Source organism: Aphelocoma coerulescens, chromosome 7 (genome assembly GCF_041296385.1).
Source record: "Aphelocoma coerulescens isolate FSJ_1873_10779 chromosome 7, UR_Acoe_1.0, whole genome shotgun sequence".
NCBI lineage: Eukaryota > Metazoa > Chordata > Aves > Passeriformes > Corvidae > Aphelocoma > Aphelocoma coerulescens.
Window position 1 is genome coordinate 39,861,563 of NC_091021.1, and position 17,774 is coordinate 39,879,336.

Here is a 17,774-nt window from a genome sequence, read left to right on the forward strand (position 1 = left end):
TCACATCTCTGGTACATGTCAGCAAACCTCTTTACTGAAGTCTTCAGAAAGGTCATGAAAAGGAAAGGCATGGAGCAGTCAGTGTAGGAGCTCACGTTAACATGCAAGACTGTGACACCCAAATGTGATTATTTTATTCAAAGTAATAACAGATTATTCTAACAGGATTTTGGAATAAAGAAAAATATTACTGGACAAGATATTCTGGGGAGGGCAATGGAAACATTAATTTAAAAATAGGCACTAAGACTCAAACATGGCAGACCTGGTTTAAAAGCAAAAACCAATACCCTCCCAAAATTATTTTGTGAGAGAACTACAGGTATTGTGGTTTCACAATATCTGTTTGTAATTCCTGTATTTTCTTCAGTCAAAGCAAGGATTATGACTAATGTCCCTCCTACAGGCCAAAAAACCTTACATGGACAGTGGTTTTCAGAAACATAATCCACTGTGTGCATTTCCAAGTCCGTAAGGACAGTGATCAGCCTGGCAGCACCTCAGTTATTTACAGATAGGGAACTGCTCTTTGCTTGGCAGTTGCTTCCTTTTGAACTACCATTAAAAGCTCAAGAGAATTAGATGCATCATAAGAAGAACTGAATGTTAAATGCAAGACTTCCAAGATATTATCTAAAAAAAAAAACCCCAAACCAAAAAACCTGTATACACAGGACCTGAAGTATTAAAATTGCCAAGAAAATCTGGTTTGCAAAACAGTCTTTTATTGTATCCGTGCCACACATACTAGTGAAAAATAACACTCCTAAAAAAAGGAAAAGAAAAAGAATGCTACCTTTCCACAACATTTCTTTTAAATAAAACTTCAAGTACTCTTACATTAGTACAAAAAAAATTCCGATCTATCTGCCCCAACAGGCCACCACAACACACAGTAGATAAAACACAGTGGTTACAAATGTCTTCTTTTGTTATCCTGTGGCAAGGCAAATGGAGGGAAATGTTTCTATGAAAAAATACTGTGTGCGTAGGAAATTGTCACGATTTTTTTCCACATGAATACAAATGATTATACTTGAATTTGAGGCCGTGGTGGCTTGAAATTATATAACAAAATAGAAAAATGGAAAACTAATATCCCCTACACCCTGTTGTAAAGGCAGGCACTACCAAGATTAAGGAGACTCCACAGTGTTGGTAGAGGATAATTACTGTACAAGCCATAGATCTGTAATTACCTTAAGACTAAAATAAAATGCTACTGTCCTCCTAAGGCATAAACAATAATGTCTGCAAACAATATGTACACATCATACATATTTAAAACAAGACTTAATATAAACAATAATGAACAGTATATACATGTCTGAATTCTTCTTCACTGTCTTGAAATACAATTTAACTACACAAGTGATGCAGCAACATATATATAAATGTACTTGTAACTCTACAGTAAAGTTTAATTTTTAGTGCCTTCACAGCACATCAGTGTAAACAGTTTTACTTGGCTTTGTTTTATATTTTAAAACATTCCTTGTATTTTCAACATTTAAAGCAATTTTGTAGTTCTTCCTTTTCACAGAAAACGAAGATTCTGAATGCTGTATAATCATAAATAATTCATAAAATTAAATACATTCACTAAAAAATAAACTACAAAGTAAAAAAAAATGAAAAATAGATATTTATTGAAAGGGAAAAGAGAACCATTTCCCCAAGTAGAGCTCTGGTGGTTGAATATTCAGTGCGTTTTGATAAATTGCTATTGCACTATAACACCCCTTTCTTTGAAATTCTTTGGGTGTGCTTCCCTGTTCTACCTAAATTAGTTTGTTAAAACACACAAACCAATAACCAAGGGGCCATGGTTGCTGTAGGAGTGAAGCCTTTAAAACTAGTATCACAACTCTGTGATATTTTAAAGGAAAAAATTAGTTACATATGTGCCTTGCACTTCCATGTAAATATAGTTCACATTGCTGGTCTTATCAGTCCTCATTTAATGCAAAAAAAAAAAAAAAAGAAAAGAAAAATGAGTTCTAGTAGCTTCAGCTCACTTTGAAAATCTCTGTCCATTTTTTTTCAAAATACTTCCTCATGTTGTGGCCAGCCCTGCCTATGTCAGAATCATCTTCATTGAAAGTTTCACAGTTGTCAAAAACAAGCCTGACATCCAGCGAAAATGCTTCAAGATTAGGGTACCTGAAAGAAGCAAGAAGTGAATGATTTTTGGAACATAGAGAATCAAAGCAGAAAAACATTTCAACTACATAAGAAAATATTTAAATAAGAATTTAAATTAGAATTTCTAACAAGAAAATGAACATCAGTGAAAGGAAATATTCTCTTGTCCCTGTTTTGTTGTTTTCCTCAGAAGTTTTGTAAAGTAGAATTTCATGCCTGTACTAGAAAACAAACTATTAAAAAACTAATTCCTCCTTCTCTTCAACAGCTTTCTAGTTAAAATGCTATGGCTGTTTTCCATTTATGCATCTATTCTTGGGCTCAGTGTCCTTTCAAAGTGTTGAATAGAGCTGAATTTATCTAAAAGAGGAAACAAATGGGTACAGAAAAAGGCTGCCTGTGACACTGTCTTTGCTAATTCTTTTTATTACCCTGAACATACTCCTGAATGGCCCAAAGAGTGTTCCCATATGCCTATGAATTATTAAAAATAAGAATAAAAGAATTACAAGTCTACTGATACGAGCACATGGGGAACATTTAAATTTCATATTCATGGGAGAAAAAGCCTGAAGAGGTTAAAAAGCTCCTTGTGCTATCTGAGGGAAGTTGCTCTGTGAAGACACTGCAGCAGGTCCATCTTTACAGCTTCATTAGAGCACAGGGATATTAACAAGGAGGGAAGGTAAACAGAGGCATATAGTGTGGTCTTCTTTTTAAAAAATCCGTGCAGCCAAATTGTAGGACTATAAAATTATTAACCACCTTTACAAGAGTGTTACCACCACAGAGCTGGCAATTCACTCCACAGCCACATCATTTACAAGGACTCCACTAGCTTAAAGCCTGTAAAACAGTTGGTTCTCTCTAACATGCAGTAACACTAAGATGTCTCCATGAAAAAAGATGAGGAAAAAAAGCTTTCCTGTTGATTGTTTTGGTGCATTTGACCTGGCAGTTTTATTGTTTTTCAGCCAGTTCCACACATTCTCCCATACAACATGCTTTTTCACTTGGATATGGCAAAGATGAAAGCATACAATTAAGAATTTTTATTTTGACGGTGAAAGTAATCACAGAGGTGTCAGACCAGAACAATACAGTTTAGCTAATTTTAAAAATGTGTTGTATTTCAGTGCTTAAATATTTTTAAAATGTAAAATTTACAGTATGTTTACTTACTGTCCACTACTTAGCTTGTCTCTAATGGTAGAAAAGTCCATAGGTTTTTTAATAACTTTCTTATAACCAGGAACAAGTTTCAAGTTTACAGGAAGTAAGAAAGGCCAGGCATCTTCATGAGTTTCCAATTCTGAGAGAATCATGCTGAATAAAATAAGGTTTCAAAAGTATTTTTAAACCGGTCATACGTTCACAGAGTGTTTTCACTATTACATAAATTCCTTATGAACTGCCAAACTATTCACTTTACAAAAGGAAAACACTTTATTCTGCACTCTGTTGCAAGGCTGAGAACAATGTATATAGAGACAGACAACTGAGTAACTAAAATAGCATTAAGTTCCCTCCAGGCAACCTATGCAAGACGAAAATCTAATGATCAACATTCCAAAAGAAAACATGTCCTGCAACTTTGATCCTCAATGTAAACCATTTGCAAACCAGGTGCTAACGCCGACTTTCCAAAACTGTGACAAGGCTAAACTACGTCTCTTTTGACTGAGTAGCAGTGCTACCAGAGCAGATGATTTATGTGCACCCCTCTGTAATGCAACGCCCTCAGACATAGTGGAGAATTATCCTTGATACACTTGAGAAAGGTGTCAGTGCCACTGCTACTGGGGTTCATTCTTCCCAGTCTTGAAAGAAGCACTCTCCCAGCAGACACACGTGTGTGTACATATACATATACACACACACATTATGTGCATATATACATACATATGACAAAGAATAGCATTCCTGTTCCCCAGAACAGAGATGAAAAGGATCAAGTACTACTTGTTTCAACAAGACTTACCCCTAAATTTAGCATCTGACACTTTACCTGCATAAAGCCAGGTCCTTAGAGTCTCCATCTCTCTTAGGTTTCTTAACAGCAGTGCAATTTTCTTGCTTTAACTGGCTTACAGAAACATTTTCATCCATTTTTCTTTTCTTAGGATCTGTTTTTCCTCTTTTTAAGGCAGCGCTTGTAGTTGCAGAGTCTTCATCCTCTGTTTCTCCTGCTAATTTCCTGCTTCTCTTTTGTTCATTACTTTTTTTACCTTTAATTTGAAGTTTTTTTATCTTTAGAGTTTGACCACTTGCCTACAATAGAGAGATGTGAAATAAGTAATAACCTAGAAATTACAGAAACCTCTGTTATCATCAACAGCAATGAATATCAGAAACAGAAGCACCAAAACATATGAAATATTTAATATTAGAGATTATTCACTTTTTGCTCTTCTCGGAAGGCAAATTAAGACTGCAGAAATTCCTGGTATGAGTGACTTAGGTTCTCAGCTTGTGACAATACAAAAGCACCTGACATTCAAATTGGTAAAACAGTACCTCCTAACAAACCAAGCTGGCATAGTTTTGGACAAACATCAGTCCATTCCTAAATGACCGATACAAACATACTAAAAAAAAACCAAACCAAAACAAAAAAAACCACTAAGTTTTTTCTCTGCTTTTTCTTTTAAAACAGGATCTGAGACATTGGTCTGTCAACACTTAATGATGAAATTTGAAAGACAAATACTGAATAAATTTTAAAAGAGAAATTAAAAATTATGGTATGGAATTAGCATGAAAATTCTGTATCTACTTATATTAAAAAGCCCACAGTTTAGAACAAATAAGACCATAGCCCTTACTGCCACTAAAATACAAGTTAAATAAAACTACTAATCTCATCATTTAATGGGAGCCCCCCATAAAACATACAGACCATTATTTTTGTTGAAGAAAGCACTGGTAGACCTGTAAATCTACCACATATAATAAACTAGTCACTTGCTCCAGTCCCTTCATCCTGACAGGAGTGTTACCTTTGCTATGCAGGCAGGACAGAACCAGTCCCCATCCGGGATGGTGCTGATCTTGGGTCTATGGCAGTAGGTGTGACAGCCTTTATCACAACCATCACAAAGGAGCAGCAGTTCCTCATTATCTCCCTTTCGACAAATTTGGCAGTACTGTAATTCATGAAAAATGGGTTTAATTCCATTTTTTAAAATTTGAAACACATAAATGGTACCTAAACTACCCTTCTCCTTCAAACACACAAATTCACTCTCAAAATTACTTTCATTTTACTCCAATCAGGATCTGCTAATGATAGTACCCATGGAAGAATATATGGAGCATGTAAGGAACTCATTTAAAGGCTACATTTGGGGAACATTTTGGAAAAGCAATTCATTTATTATAAGACAGGTGTCCCTACAGCACACAAAACGATGAGCACTTTTTATAATTTATTAATGTCTGTGAGAAGTAAAAGTATACCTATCAAACCGTCTTGGCCCAAACACACTGTCTCAGAAATGTTCTCTTCATTTATGCCAAAACTGCATATGTACCTTGCTACTTAATAAAGAAAATTTATATTTTACAAGACTATTTCCAAATAATAATTGGTAAGGATCTTATCCAAGGGCCACCATGAACAACTTCAGTAAAGCAAAACAAATGATCCCAGGACTTCGTAAAATTCATACTAACTTAAAAACATCTAAAGGACTGCCATTTTCTTACATACATTGTGTGATTTTGCTAATCCCTTATTTCTAGACATCCAGGAACTTAAAAAATTTCCAAATATTGTCACCAGATACGTATGTTTACTTATATCACAGAATATTCTGAGTTGGAAGGGACCCACAAGGATCATCGAGGCCACCTCTTAAGTGAATGGCCCATACAGGGATCAAATCCATGACCCTGGCATTATGAGCACCCTGCTCTAACCAACCGTGTGTAATTAAATGCAGAGAATATTTAAAACAAATTGAGAGTGATATATTTTTTTCTGAATAATAAATTACTTCATCTTGAAATGTTCCAGTGCCTTTTCAGGTGCTCCTACCAAATTCGTAAGCTTTTTGCTCTAAAGATACTGCTTTAAACTAACAGCTATATAAACTCAAAAGTACAGCCTGACATTACAGCTTTTATTTAAATCATCCTTTAATTGTCCAGATACAATCAGAATCTGTATAGGACTGACAGAAATTTAAAAATCAGGAAAAGGACCACAGATGGAAGAGTCAATTTGCCACCCACTACACAACAACACTGGACATACTTGATCACATCATAGTCACTACTGCTCTACTAATAGGTTTTGTTTTTAGAAATTTGAGGCCCAGAGGTCCATGCAAAGTTTGACATAACCCCTTTACATGCTTTTTTAATATATGTAGTTAACATAGATTGACTTGCTAAGTGTACAAGGAAATGGATATATTTCAGCCTGTCTGCTCACACACTTGCCTAATTTGTATGTTCAGTTGTGAGAACTCTGCATGCAAAGAAGCCACATATTTGGAGCATCTCCACTTTCTGAAAAATGAAATCCTTAATGAAGGATATATGATGTTGAACCTCCATAAAACTTGTGTCACAGATGAGACACAAGATTTTCCACTAGAAAGTGTATCTTTCATCAGATGGAGCAAGAAATTACTCTCTTTTACCTTGATGTCGTCATCAAAGAATAATTACCATCTTAAAGAACGCAACCATTTAAAGAGCTTTTTATCTGAGCAAGTTCAGGATGCTGAATTTGGCAAGCAAGGGACAGTCTTTTCCATTAGGCTTATTCATCTGTGCACAATGTACAGTTTAACTGTGTGAGGTTTTATGTGAAGTAGTAAGAAATGCATTATTCACCATGGCAATTTAAAACGCCTGAAGTCGGAAAATGGGATATAGCAAAAACAGTTTAGATACTTACAACTTTCATAATGGATTTTTCCCATGCTATTGATTTCTGTAACTGCTGAATGCACAGAGCTACCTGGGCAGCACTGCGCGCTTCTGACAATGCCCTTCTCCACACCCTTAGCCCTGGAGCAATATCCTCTTCAGTTCTGCATTAAAATACAGGGAAATTAAATAGGTCAACACCCATGTTTGCTCATGTTTAAATGTGGAACAATCATTATCACATTGAAAGCCAAGCAATGACAAAACGTACACAGCCAATAAGTATAAGGTTTAAGCAACTAAATTTCATGTAGTGCACAGACTGTGGCTACGTGCCTCAAAGCTTAGTCACAACCAGTTAAATGTAAGATAACTTTGCAAGATTATTAACAAACATAACAAAAAAAATCTTTACAAAGCACCATGCAGAATAACATGATCCATATGGATCACAGACATACAAGAAAGTACATAGATAACAGGCAATAAGAAAATAGGCTCCAATTAGCAAAGAAGCACAATAATTTTTCAAGTTAATCTCAATAACCTACCCGTCACCATCACCACTAATAGATGGTGCAGGAGCAGGGACAGTAACTGTGCCCACATTATCCAGTTTGATCTGAATGGTGGTACTTAAGGGGCTCTTCAGATACCTTCGCTCTATGTTCCGCTCCAAGTCAGCGAGCCTGGTTACAGCTATATCTAGAGGGTTGTCACTCCTCCGCTCTAGAGAGCTGGCATTGCCTTCTCCGCCTCCAGCACAATCTCCATCGTGCTTCTTGTGCAATCTAGTAATTGACTTATGTTCACGATATACCAAGTCGTCTCTCTCTGATGCAGGTTCAGGACACAGCCAACCCTATGTCAATAGAAAGGTTTGTGCATTTATTGCTTGCTGTTAACTCAGTGTGTAAACAGAGGAACTGTTCTATGGAATCAAACTAAGTAATTGAAGCGCTGTTTCCAGTAGATCTTGGTTACTTGTAATCCATCTGTAAAGACATTTTCCAAAATATCCAGAGAACTAAAATAATTAATCAAGAAATACAAGCATTACCAGACTTTCTGAAGGGACCTTTCTGCAACAGTGTGCATTCGTATCCCCTTGTGAATATCCTGTTCTATTGGTCAAAACATCAGAACAGGTCTATCTGTTTAGCAGCCTCAGGAGACAGTATCAGGACACAGGAAAATAACATTCATCTCATGCCAAAAACTAGATCCCAAACAGTGCACCTGTACTATAACCAAGCATATGCAATTTGATACCCTTATACCCAACACTGGAAAAATTCCAAAATCCAGAGAATTCTTAACTCTACCACACTCATAACCATTACATGTTCTCCATGTCTGCACAATACTCAAGCAAATTATTCTGATGCACTTGTAGGCATTTCTGAAAGCATTAACAGCAACAACCACACAAACCAGGCAGAACTGTGGCAAACGCCCTGAGAGTTAAGCAGTCTATATGAAATACAATCTTTGCATTCAGAAAAGGTTAACAAAGCGTGCACCGAACTGCACTGTAGGAGAACACTCTCCAGGAACTGCCATTCTGAGCATCTTCAGCTGAAGACTGAACTGCAATAAAATGTTTCAAACACGAATCTCCAGGATACTGCACAGTGTATTTGTTTCATTTGTAGGCAATTAAGATGGAGTAAGAAGGCACTTACCAACACACAAGGATTGCTATCTGCTTTAAATTCTTACCATTTGTTTTAAAGAGACATTTTACTGAAAGTTGGTTTTACCTTAACTTGTAAACTAGCTGATGCAACTCTCCTCTCTAGATCTTCCACCTGCTGAAGAATAGCAAGATCCATCTCCATAGCTTGTTCTTCTACTGACCAGTTTTCCACAACATCCCGAGTTACCTGGTTATCTTCATTTTCATTGATATCAATAATTGCAACTGTATTTGAGAATCACATTTTTATTATTTTAATTAGCATTACAACTGCACTGGTAAATTCAAGCTGATTTACCTGTCACTCCAGTTAAATGCTGAAGAACTGTTGTAAAAGTATATTATTCTTAAGATACCCAATATGGACAACAAATTCTGTATGCTTTCAAACTTGCAATTTAAAGGCAAGAAGGGGAAGGAGAGGCTGAGTGTTACAAAGATGGAAAGAGCTTCAGAAGGTTACCAGAGCTTAAGAAGGTTACTTATATCACTAGAACTATTTATATTAAATGACATTTCTCCAATCCAGTGACTTTCCAGAACAAGGCTGGTGAAAAGGCAACTACAGATAAGGAGACATTTACCTTTTTTATCCAACCATTTACTTTAACTCTCCTGCTAAACACATCTCAAAGAGCTCTATGCCAGTTATCTGGCGCCCCAACACAACGTGTAACATAAATACCAACTACATACCATCCTTGTTTTTGATGCAGGCCAGAGTGATATAATCCATGTGTTTCTGTATTTGCTTCTGTAAGGCCTTTTCTCTTATTCCCCTGAGATGCAGCACTTTAAGCAAAGATTTTAGGTCCTCTGGATCAGTAATCCTCCACCACCCATACTGCATTTCTAAATCAAGACAAGCATATAAACACTTTGCAGGTGCTTTTTTTATGTGATCACACATGATCAGATTAGAAAATCAATAGGCAAATCATTTAAAAAAATAATGATAACATCATAGAGGCACCGCAGAAATTATCATCTTATTGTTGCATTACACTTACCTTCTGGTATAGGCTTTGGGTTAGGATAATCTACAGGTTTGGCTACTTCAGCTGCTGTAGAAGGGGCAGAAGCTATTTTTTCAGCTTGTAGTGCTGGTGATTCACTTTTACTTGCAGGAACACTAGATGCCAAGAATGAGTTACCATTCACTTCTGATAATCCCAACCCTGATCCAAGGGCAGGTAAAGGAGATGGAAATGGAACATTTGAAGTAAGAACTCCTGTAGTCCATCCACAAAACTGAAGTCCCATTATAGGTAGTCCTGTCTTCATCTGCTACAGAGCACAACTACCATTACTATAACCAAGAAACCTGAACTATGATAAGGATGCTATTTGTCAAACAATAATCAAAACACAAAGAAAGCCTTTACTCAGTACTTCAATTAGTTTCAGAAAAACTAATATAACACTGACATGTAATACTTCTATTAGGGCCCAGTTAATGCTAAAAACCAATAGTTTTTAGAAGTAGGGTTTGGTGTGTTACACTTCCAAAAACTAGTTTTTATTTACTTGCTTTTCATTTAATACCAGCAGCCAACACCCTAAAAGCCAAATTAAACTGCCGAAATACACATACAAAATATCATACATTGGCTTACTTGACACATTGTAACCTAGCATTATAAAACTTCTGTAGTCAGTTACAAACACTTCGAAATAGAATAAAAAATAAAGAAATGCAGATATAATGATCACAGGTCTGTGAAATAATTTGTCTAAAGAGACGTCCTGCCCAAGTAAGCTCTGCAAATTCAAGCTATTCAAAAATTAATTTATTTACCTGCAGTGGTGACAATGCAAAAGGACTTAATCCCATAGGGCTCTGTGCAGAGGTCGAGCCCAGAAGAGGAGACGGAACAGGTGATGGTGACTTTGATCGTGGATGTGACTGAGGAGTGAGTGGAGCTGTACTAGCTGCTGTGTCCACGTGGGTCACTGAGGTGTCATCGCAGGGCACCCGTGGTAACAGGCTGAACCACTGCCTGCTCTTCTCAGTAAGAGTCTTTAACAACTGATCATTTGGAATTAGTGGAGAACTGTAAAACTTTCCTGTCCCACTTGCATTAGGACTGAAAAGACTATTAGAATCAGACTTCTCAATGGAGCTTTGTGATGCAGGGGGCTGCAGACTGCAGAGAGAGTTTTTTGAGTTACTTGGGTAAGATAACGTGCAGCCATTTGCTGCACTGCCATTAGGTTTTGGGGACATAGTGTCAGACTCAGGTGGCATTTTTGCTACCTCTAACAATTTACTTAATTTTGAAAATGATCCAGGCTTTTGTAAGAACAGGTTAGTACTGTCCTTTTCTTTCAAATTTTCTTTTTGCTCATAGTGAGTTGTAGTTAAACAATGTAATTTTTCTTCTGTTTCAAATTCTTCTTTGATATGCATACTTTCTTCCTTTTTTAACTTCTCTTTTTCTTTTGCAATTTCTTCTAGACCTAACAAGGTACAAGAAGCAGAAATATATATACCTATAACAGATCGACTATTTTACAAAGTTTTTAGAATCATAGTTTAAATTAAAAATGACTTCATTTTTGGCTCAACGTATGTTAGATTCCCATGTCTTTGCCACTGTTGTTAATGAAATCCCTTCTCACTTTACAGTGCACTGTGCAGAGGGAAACAAGTTTCTAGGGATACACATTTAAACACTACTGAACACCTCAAGGAAAAATCACCTTGACATGGCTAACAGGCTAACAGGCTTCACACATCTGAAGCAGTATGCCCGTGCCAAGTCTCTGAAAGGGACAAAATTTTGCCAGCTTTCTTTTTGCAAGACTCCGCATGGCTCATTGAAAAGCCCCTCTGGTGATATCAAGGGAGTCCAGCGTTGACAGCCTTAAGTTTATTTTTGCAACTGATCGTTTCATTAAGCATACATCCAACTACAAAATGGAGAACCAAAATTCCTGTTACAAAATCAAATCTTCCCCAAACACTGAGATAACATTAAACATTTTACTTCTTTTAATACAAATCATGAACAACTTTGACTGTGAAACAATGTTAACAGTCTGTGAAGTTTAATACTCTTTCAAGAGCCACCCAACATGACGACTGGACCTCTCCATACAACTAAGCAGACAGCTAACATCTAAGCAATTTAAAGTACAGGAAGCAGAAGGTGATTAAAAAAAGAAGTTTCTTCAAACATAGGAGGTGCAAAAGATCTGAAGATCTACCTTTTACAAAAAGAAAAACCTTTTTTTTGTCTTCTTTGGTCTACTAGTCTTTCTTAACCATTTCTCTTCTACCCTTATACTGACTGCCAACTTAGACAAAGAGTAAGTAAAAAATGCTTATAAATAAAGAACTGTTAGCATAAGGGGAAGGAGGTAGAAAATCCAACTCCTTATTTTATGCTCATCAGATACTGCAGTCACAAATAAACACATGGCTTACAGTTCATGGCAGGCACATCTATAAGTGTTTACTTGCTCCTGAAAAACCGTAATTTCTACAAAGAAAAGTACATTCCTTCCTATTAAAACTTCAAAATGCGTTTACACATTTTGGTGTAAACACAAGCCAGTGTACAGTTACGGTCTGTATCAAGATATAAATAATTTAAGTATCAGCATAAGCACGAAAACGGCTGCACAAAAGGGATAGAGAAGAATTGTTTAAATGGACAGATCATTCAACACTTTATGTCTCCTATTTCCAAGGTTCAGGTAAAGGAATTAGAAACAGATAAACTGCAGAATTTACAGAAAGAGGGCAAACTAAGAGCTATGGGGAAGAAGAGGTAGGGGAGAATTTAAGAACACAACTGTTTTCCTTTTCAGGGAGATGAAACTTTCACTAAGACAACATTAAAAATAGAGGTTTGCCCTACGGCTCTTGGCTAAAACTTTTGTGTGGGTTTGTTTGTGTGGGGTTTTTTACTATTTTAAGACAGGTAAGTGTATGTCAATTATTTTCTTTGTGTGCCACTTCCAAAGCATTTGGGGATTCATCTGGTTAAAATATAATGAAATACAGCAAACCAAGGAAATGCAAAGAACACCTTCTGGATGCAGCTACTCATGAGCAAAGCAGTTCCTAACATAGAGCATAAGTTAATGCAGAGCAGGAGACAGAGAAGAAAGTACTTTTTATGCTACCCATTTCAGAAAGATGATGATCAAGATTACATATGGGGAAGTTCTGTGGCTTATTTCTGGGCCCAAAACCAGGCTCAAATTTCCTACTGTGCCATACAGTAACAGTTAATTAAACAGCTCTCTAGAATGATGCCATTCTCATGAGATCATGCAATTCTGATGCGCATCAGAATTTTTCTGGTTACTTTTTGAGGGGAAAAATGTGAAAGTAATGATGTTTTGGTTCATCTATATGAAAATTAGAAAGGGTTTTTCTGTGCCCAGAATGAAGGTTTATGTTTAAAAATTCTAATACCAACAAAGAAGTCAGATTAATACACAATTTCTGCATCTATCCAATTTAAAGTGTGTGAAAAAATCAACCACAGTTAATATACAACTGTCACAACCCCAAAATTACATTTTAGTCTTGGCTAAGTAATTTCAGCAAATGCTGGTTAAAGAAAGATCAATTGGTAAAATACAGACACTGAATCATGTGGTTGATTAGAAAACAAGGTACTTCACTGCATGAAAATAATTGTCGTATTTTTGCAGACATCTATCATAACTTCATGCACAGAATAATCCGTGCATTTGCAGAAAACGTAACAACTGAGAATGAAAATTTTTTTCTGCATTCTATGGTCCTCCTAATTTTCATACACAGAGGTCACTGCCATAGGGAAAGCTGAAACAGTTCAGAAAAAGTAAAAAAACTTTGCAAGTAGGTAAATGTGAAAATGCATAACATGTAGAAGTATAACAGCTGAAAACTTCCAAAATACCAATCCTCATTTTGAAAGGTATTACCTGCTCTTTCCTAACCAGAAAGAGATACCAGAGAAACATATGAGTGGAGAGGTCTATTGACAGCAGTCTGTTGAGCATCTAGTTGAGGGTGAAGATCTTGCTGCACAATGCCAGCGCCTCTGGAGATGGGCAGCATGTCTTGGCCTTATGTGCCACCATTACTTTATGGCTCTTACCTTCACCACTTTCCATGCCTTCTACAAAAATACCACCACACTGGGGCAGAATCCAGTACCGGCGCCTGTAACGATCCTGACCAAACATCATGGAACGCAAACAGTGCGAAGCTTCAAATAATTTCTTTCTGTACTGGCTTTGTTGCTATTTAAAAAAGGGAGAGCATTATAAATCAGTGGGTGGAAAAAAAATCTCATTATTACAGAAAACATCTGGCTGCCAAACTGAAAGAAGTTCAAAGGTCAGACAAGGATGTCCTCTCAGAGATTTGGGATAGTGGTGTGTCTGTGTGTTGTGCTGTTCTATTCACAACTGCTGCCTTGATGATTTTACTTTAAAAGCTTCCTTAAAAAAAAAAATCATTTAAAGTACTCCATGGCTCAGCCTAAGTTTATCAGTTTTCCTCTAAAAACACAATGCATTGGTGAACCCTGTCTTTTTAACCCTGACTCTCAAAAAGCAGTGGATCAAAGATTTCATTGCATGAGAACAGCTGAAATCCTAACGGTTAGACAGCATCAGCAAATGGTAAACAGAGGCCCAAAGACAGCTGATAGTGCAACTGCTGATGGGAGAGTAAAGAGATATTTTAGCTGTTCATAAAAGAATGAGAACAACAATTCACAAAAATAAATTCTGTCTTTGAACATAACACAGCTCTTTGAGGGGGGCCAACAAGAACTTCAGTTTGTTTATTCAGTTCTTGCTCTGCTAAATTTGACACTGCTGGGAGTCAGGTGGAATCCTGGACTGCTAATTTACTGCAATTTGGAACATGAGAGAAACCAACACACAAAGTCTTAAATGACAAATTTTCTAATAGGAACAATAAAAACATGGGCCATGAGTACCCCCGATTACAGCATTACATCTTTCTCATTTACACTTCTCTTCCTATTCTACTGCTGCTTCTTTCAAAATGTGAAGCCCAGACAGGTCTGTATTAGCTTGGAGCACAACTGCAGAAATCAGCATGCAAAGGATGGCATGAGAACCACAATCCATTGTATAACTGAAGCCATTGCTTCTCATATACAGAATTTGTCATCACTTTCTAAGATCAACAAACAGGAATATATCAAGCAGATCTGGATAAAGATTACATTGCTTTTTAGTCTCAGAAGTGGAAATATATTATCAACTATTATTATTAACTGCCTTTTGAGTGACATCCACTTAGGGCCACCAGACTGAACTCAAAATTCAGGTGTCATGAATTGGAGCATCATTCATACTTTCACAAAACTAGAGTAGATACTTATTCCAATTTATATTAAGTTGGAGCATTGAAAATTATGTTTAATATACTAACTCCTCACATCCAGTAACAACATTTGTAGAAGAAAAAACACTAATGGTCTCTCACCTTTGTCAGTTTTTCGATCTGCTTCTCTAGTTCTTCAACACTTGCTGTCTGGTCCCCATCATCCTGTAATCACCAAATCTACTGTCACACCAAATTTATTTCAGGATAAAATCATACTACTATGTCTTATCATTATTACAGGAAAAAGATGTAACAGAAAATGAGAGGAAAATACTAAAGAGAACAAAAAGTTCAAATTGTGTGCTTGTGCAATATATTTCACTAGCAAAAACATAAATGAGGATACACCTTGAATCTTTTCAAACCACCCCAGATGTGGACAAAGGACAAAGCTCATGGCCAATTGTTTGCTGAAAACTGGAAGTAACTCAGTTTGTGCATGAACACAACACTGTAGAATTTAATCTTCATTTCTGTGAAGCTTTTTAGATAGTAAAGATAATTTTAAGTGTTTCTCATGCATTAAATAATGGCATGTCTTAAATCTTATCAGTAAGTCTTTGGTCAGTCCACATTTGTATTTTATTACAATGTCTACATGAAATTGTAGAGCCACTTTAAATTACAACTCTGCTATAAAAGTCACAGCATCAATCCTGCTGATTTTTGAAGAGAAATGCACTCATGATGAAGTCCGTGGTTGCCTTCTTCTTGACTGTTTAAAAATGGGATTCTTTTCCATGAGAAGAGTTTTAATTTAGTTGAAGAAAATCTTTGGAGATAACAGTAAATTTCCAAAAGAATATGGCCAAAATCATCTGCACCATAAGATACAAGTCTTGTATTACTTGGCTCCATAAAAGTGTGAATGAAGCCTTCTGAAATACCACATAGAACACAAATGCAATGGAACTCCTGGTAGATCAGAAAATGAATTTCTGTCCAGTTACTGGAATTCTGTCTATGAAACACCCAGTGCACCAACACAGGAGATTATACAAGAGGGAAAAGGATTAAGGGATGGGCTTGAGATTAGAAATCTAAATATTACTTATTTTTAATTCTGAATTATTTTTAAGAACTCTGGGCTGCTCCTTTAAGGTATTCTCTTAAATTCATACAAATTCTAGTACTTGAAAAAAATCCAGAATAACATCACAAAGGGCTATTCCTACTCTAGAAATTAGCTATGTTTCTAATAAAGGGTGTATGCAAAGATCTGAGTTCAGGTATGTTGGATATATGCACTGTTCAAGCAGTCTTAAAAATCTTCAAACCTTGCATGAATGGATCATTTTCTGGCAAACAGAAAACACCCAGTGCAGCACCAAGTGCACTAAAACGTAGTTCTATTGCTTGTGCCTTGTATCAGGTTCCATCCAGCGGAAGCCTGTGCACTTCCATTAAAAATCAGTTCAGCAAGCTAAAAATCATTCAGTGATCCTTCCTGTATTGTATCTGACACTGACTAACAGAATTTACTATCTTGTGATCAAATACAGTCAGGCAGTGATTACCTGGGAGAAGCTGTGAAAAAATACACAGGAAGGTCACTCAAGCTTCACAATAGAGAATGTTAAACATAACTTTACTCTTCTGTTTTTTAGTTAACAAAATAATAAAAACTAATAAAAATTTAAAAACATTGGAGGTAAGTTATTCTTCCCTCCTTTTCATGGCAACATTTTGGGGAAACAGTACCATATTACAGAAAAACAGAAGGAAAACAAGTTTTAGTTTATTGGCAAATAAAATTTCACTATACTAAAAATTCCCTACCTCATCCTCACAAACTTCTGTCTTCTTTCCTTTTTTATCGTCTTTGTCTTCTTCATCCTCATCATCCTCATCTGCCTGATCATCACTGTCATCATCATCATCATCATCATAGTCACTGTCCCCTCCCTTCCGCCGGCGCTTGCGGCCAGGTGTGGGTGTCTCCAAGGAATGGGGTTCCTCGCCTCCATCCCCACTGCCTGCAGCATCTCTTTTACCAGTTTTCTTGGCATGAATGATTCTAAGCCTTAGAACACATGAGAAAGGGAGAAGTTATGGATTATGTCAGTAGCATAAACATACCTCTCCTCCTATGAGATTGAAAGAAAATCATAGATGCCAGATTTAAATTAGAGCTTCTGTTCTATCATGACACTGTATTTTCTCAAGATTCATTGTCACTAGTCAACAAGAAAAACTGAGGTTATAAAACCCCTTACGACTCTTGGTTCCATTCTGAATAGACTTTGTTTCTCGCAGGTCAATTTTATTGTGTAACTGTCCAGAAGAAAGGAAACACCAGAGGGATTTTGAGAAGTCAGGAAAGACGATATAGAAGAAAGAACCATTTCAACTTCTTTATCTTTTATTTAATGCATTTAAAAACTTGATGACAAAATACCTGTGTCTGAGGGAGTGGGGGGAAAGGCAAAAATCCTCACTTGGAAGTACGAAATTATATACATTGCATGGCAATGGCAATGTTGGTTTAATTTTTTTCTTTTTTTTCAGATTTTTGTGAACTTTAAATATTATTTGACTTTAGGCCTTTAGCTGATCTTTTTATTCTAGATATACTTATTTTCTGGGGAATTTTAGTTACCTTAATCACTAAAGATTACTCAAACTGTCAATTTTCCTTTTATGAAAGAAAAGGGAAACTTACATACCAGTTATTACGAT

At 36.4% G+C, this 17,774-nt stretch overlaps 1 protein-coding gene across 25 annotated transcripts in view; it reads right to left on the reverse strand.

The window, feature by feature from the left end:
* Nucleotides 1-703: 703 nt before the first annotated feature.
* BAZ2B (bromodomain adjacent to zinc finger domain 2B) overlaps nt 704-17,774 on the reverse strand; it is a 124,400-nt gene continuing 107,329 nt past the window's right edge. For 19 of the 25 annotated variants that reach the window (XM_069021390.1, XM_069021386.1, XM_069021408.1 and 16 more), the window contains 13 exons: nt 16,875-17,118; nt 15,195-15,257; nt 13,828-13,972; nt 10,524-11,185; nt 9,736-10,012; nt 9,422-9,577; nt 8,790-8,950; nt 7,578-7,888; nt 7,055-7,190; nt 5,145-5,291; nt 4,154-4,416; nt 3,328-3,471; nt 704-2,163 (listed from right to left, as the gene is read on the reverse strand). In XM_069021390.1, coding sequence (XP_068877491.1) covers nt 2,010-2,163; nt 3,328-3,471; nt 4,154-4,416; nt 5,145-5,291; nt 7,055-7,190; nt 7,578-7,888; nt 8,790-8,950; nt 9,422-9,577; nt 9,736-10,012; nt 10,524-11,185; nt 13,828-13,972; nt 15,195-15,257; nt 16,875-17,118 — 2,863 coding nt within the window. In that variant the 3' untranslated portion in view covers nt 704-2,009. The remainder of the gene's footprint in view (nt 2,164-3,327; nt 3,472-4,153; nt 4,417-5,144; nt 5,292-7,054; nt 7,191-7,577; nt 7,889-8,789; nt 8,951-9,421; nt 9,578-9,735; nt 10,013-10,523; nt 11,186-13,827; nt 13,973-15,194; nt 15,258-16,874; nt 17,119-17,774) is intronic. The other 6 variants (XM_069021407.1, XM_069021406.1, XM_069021404.1 and 3 more) reach the window with 3 other exon arrangements.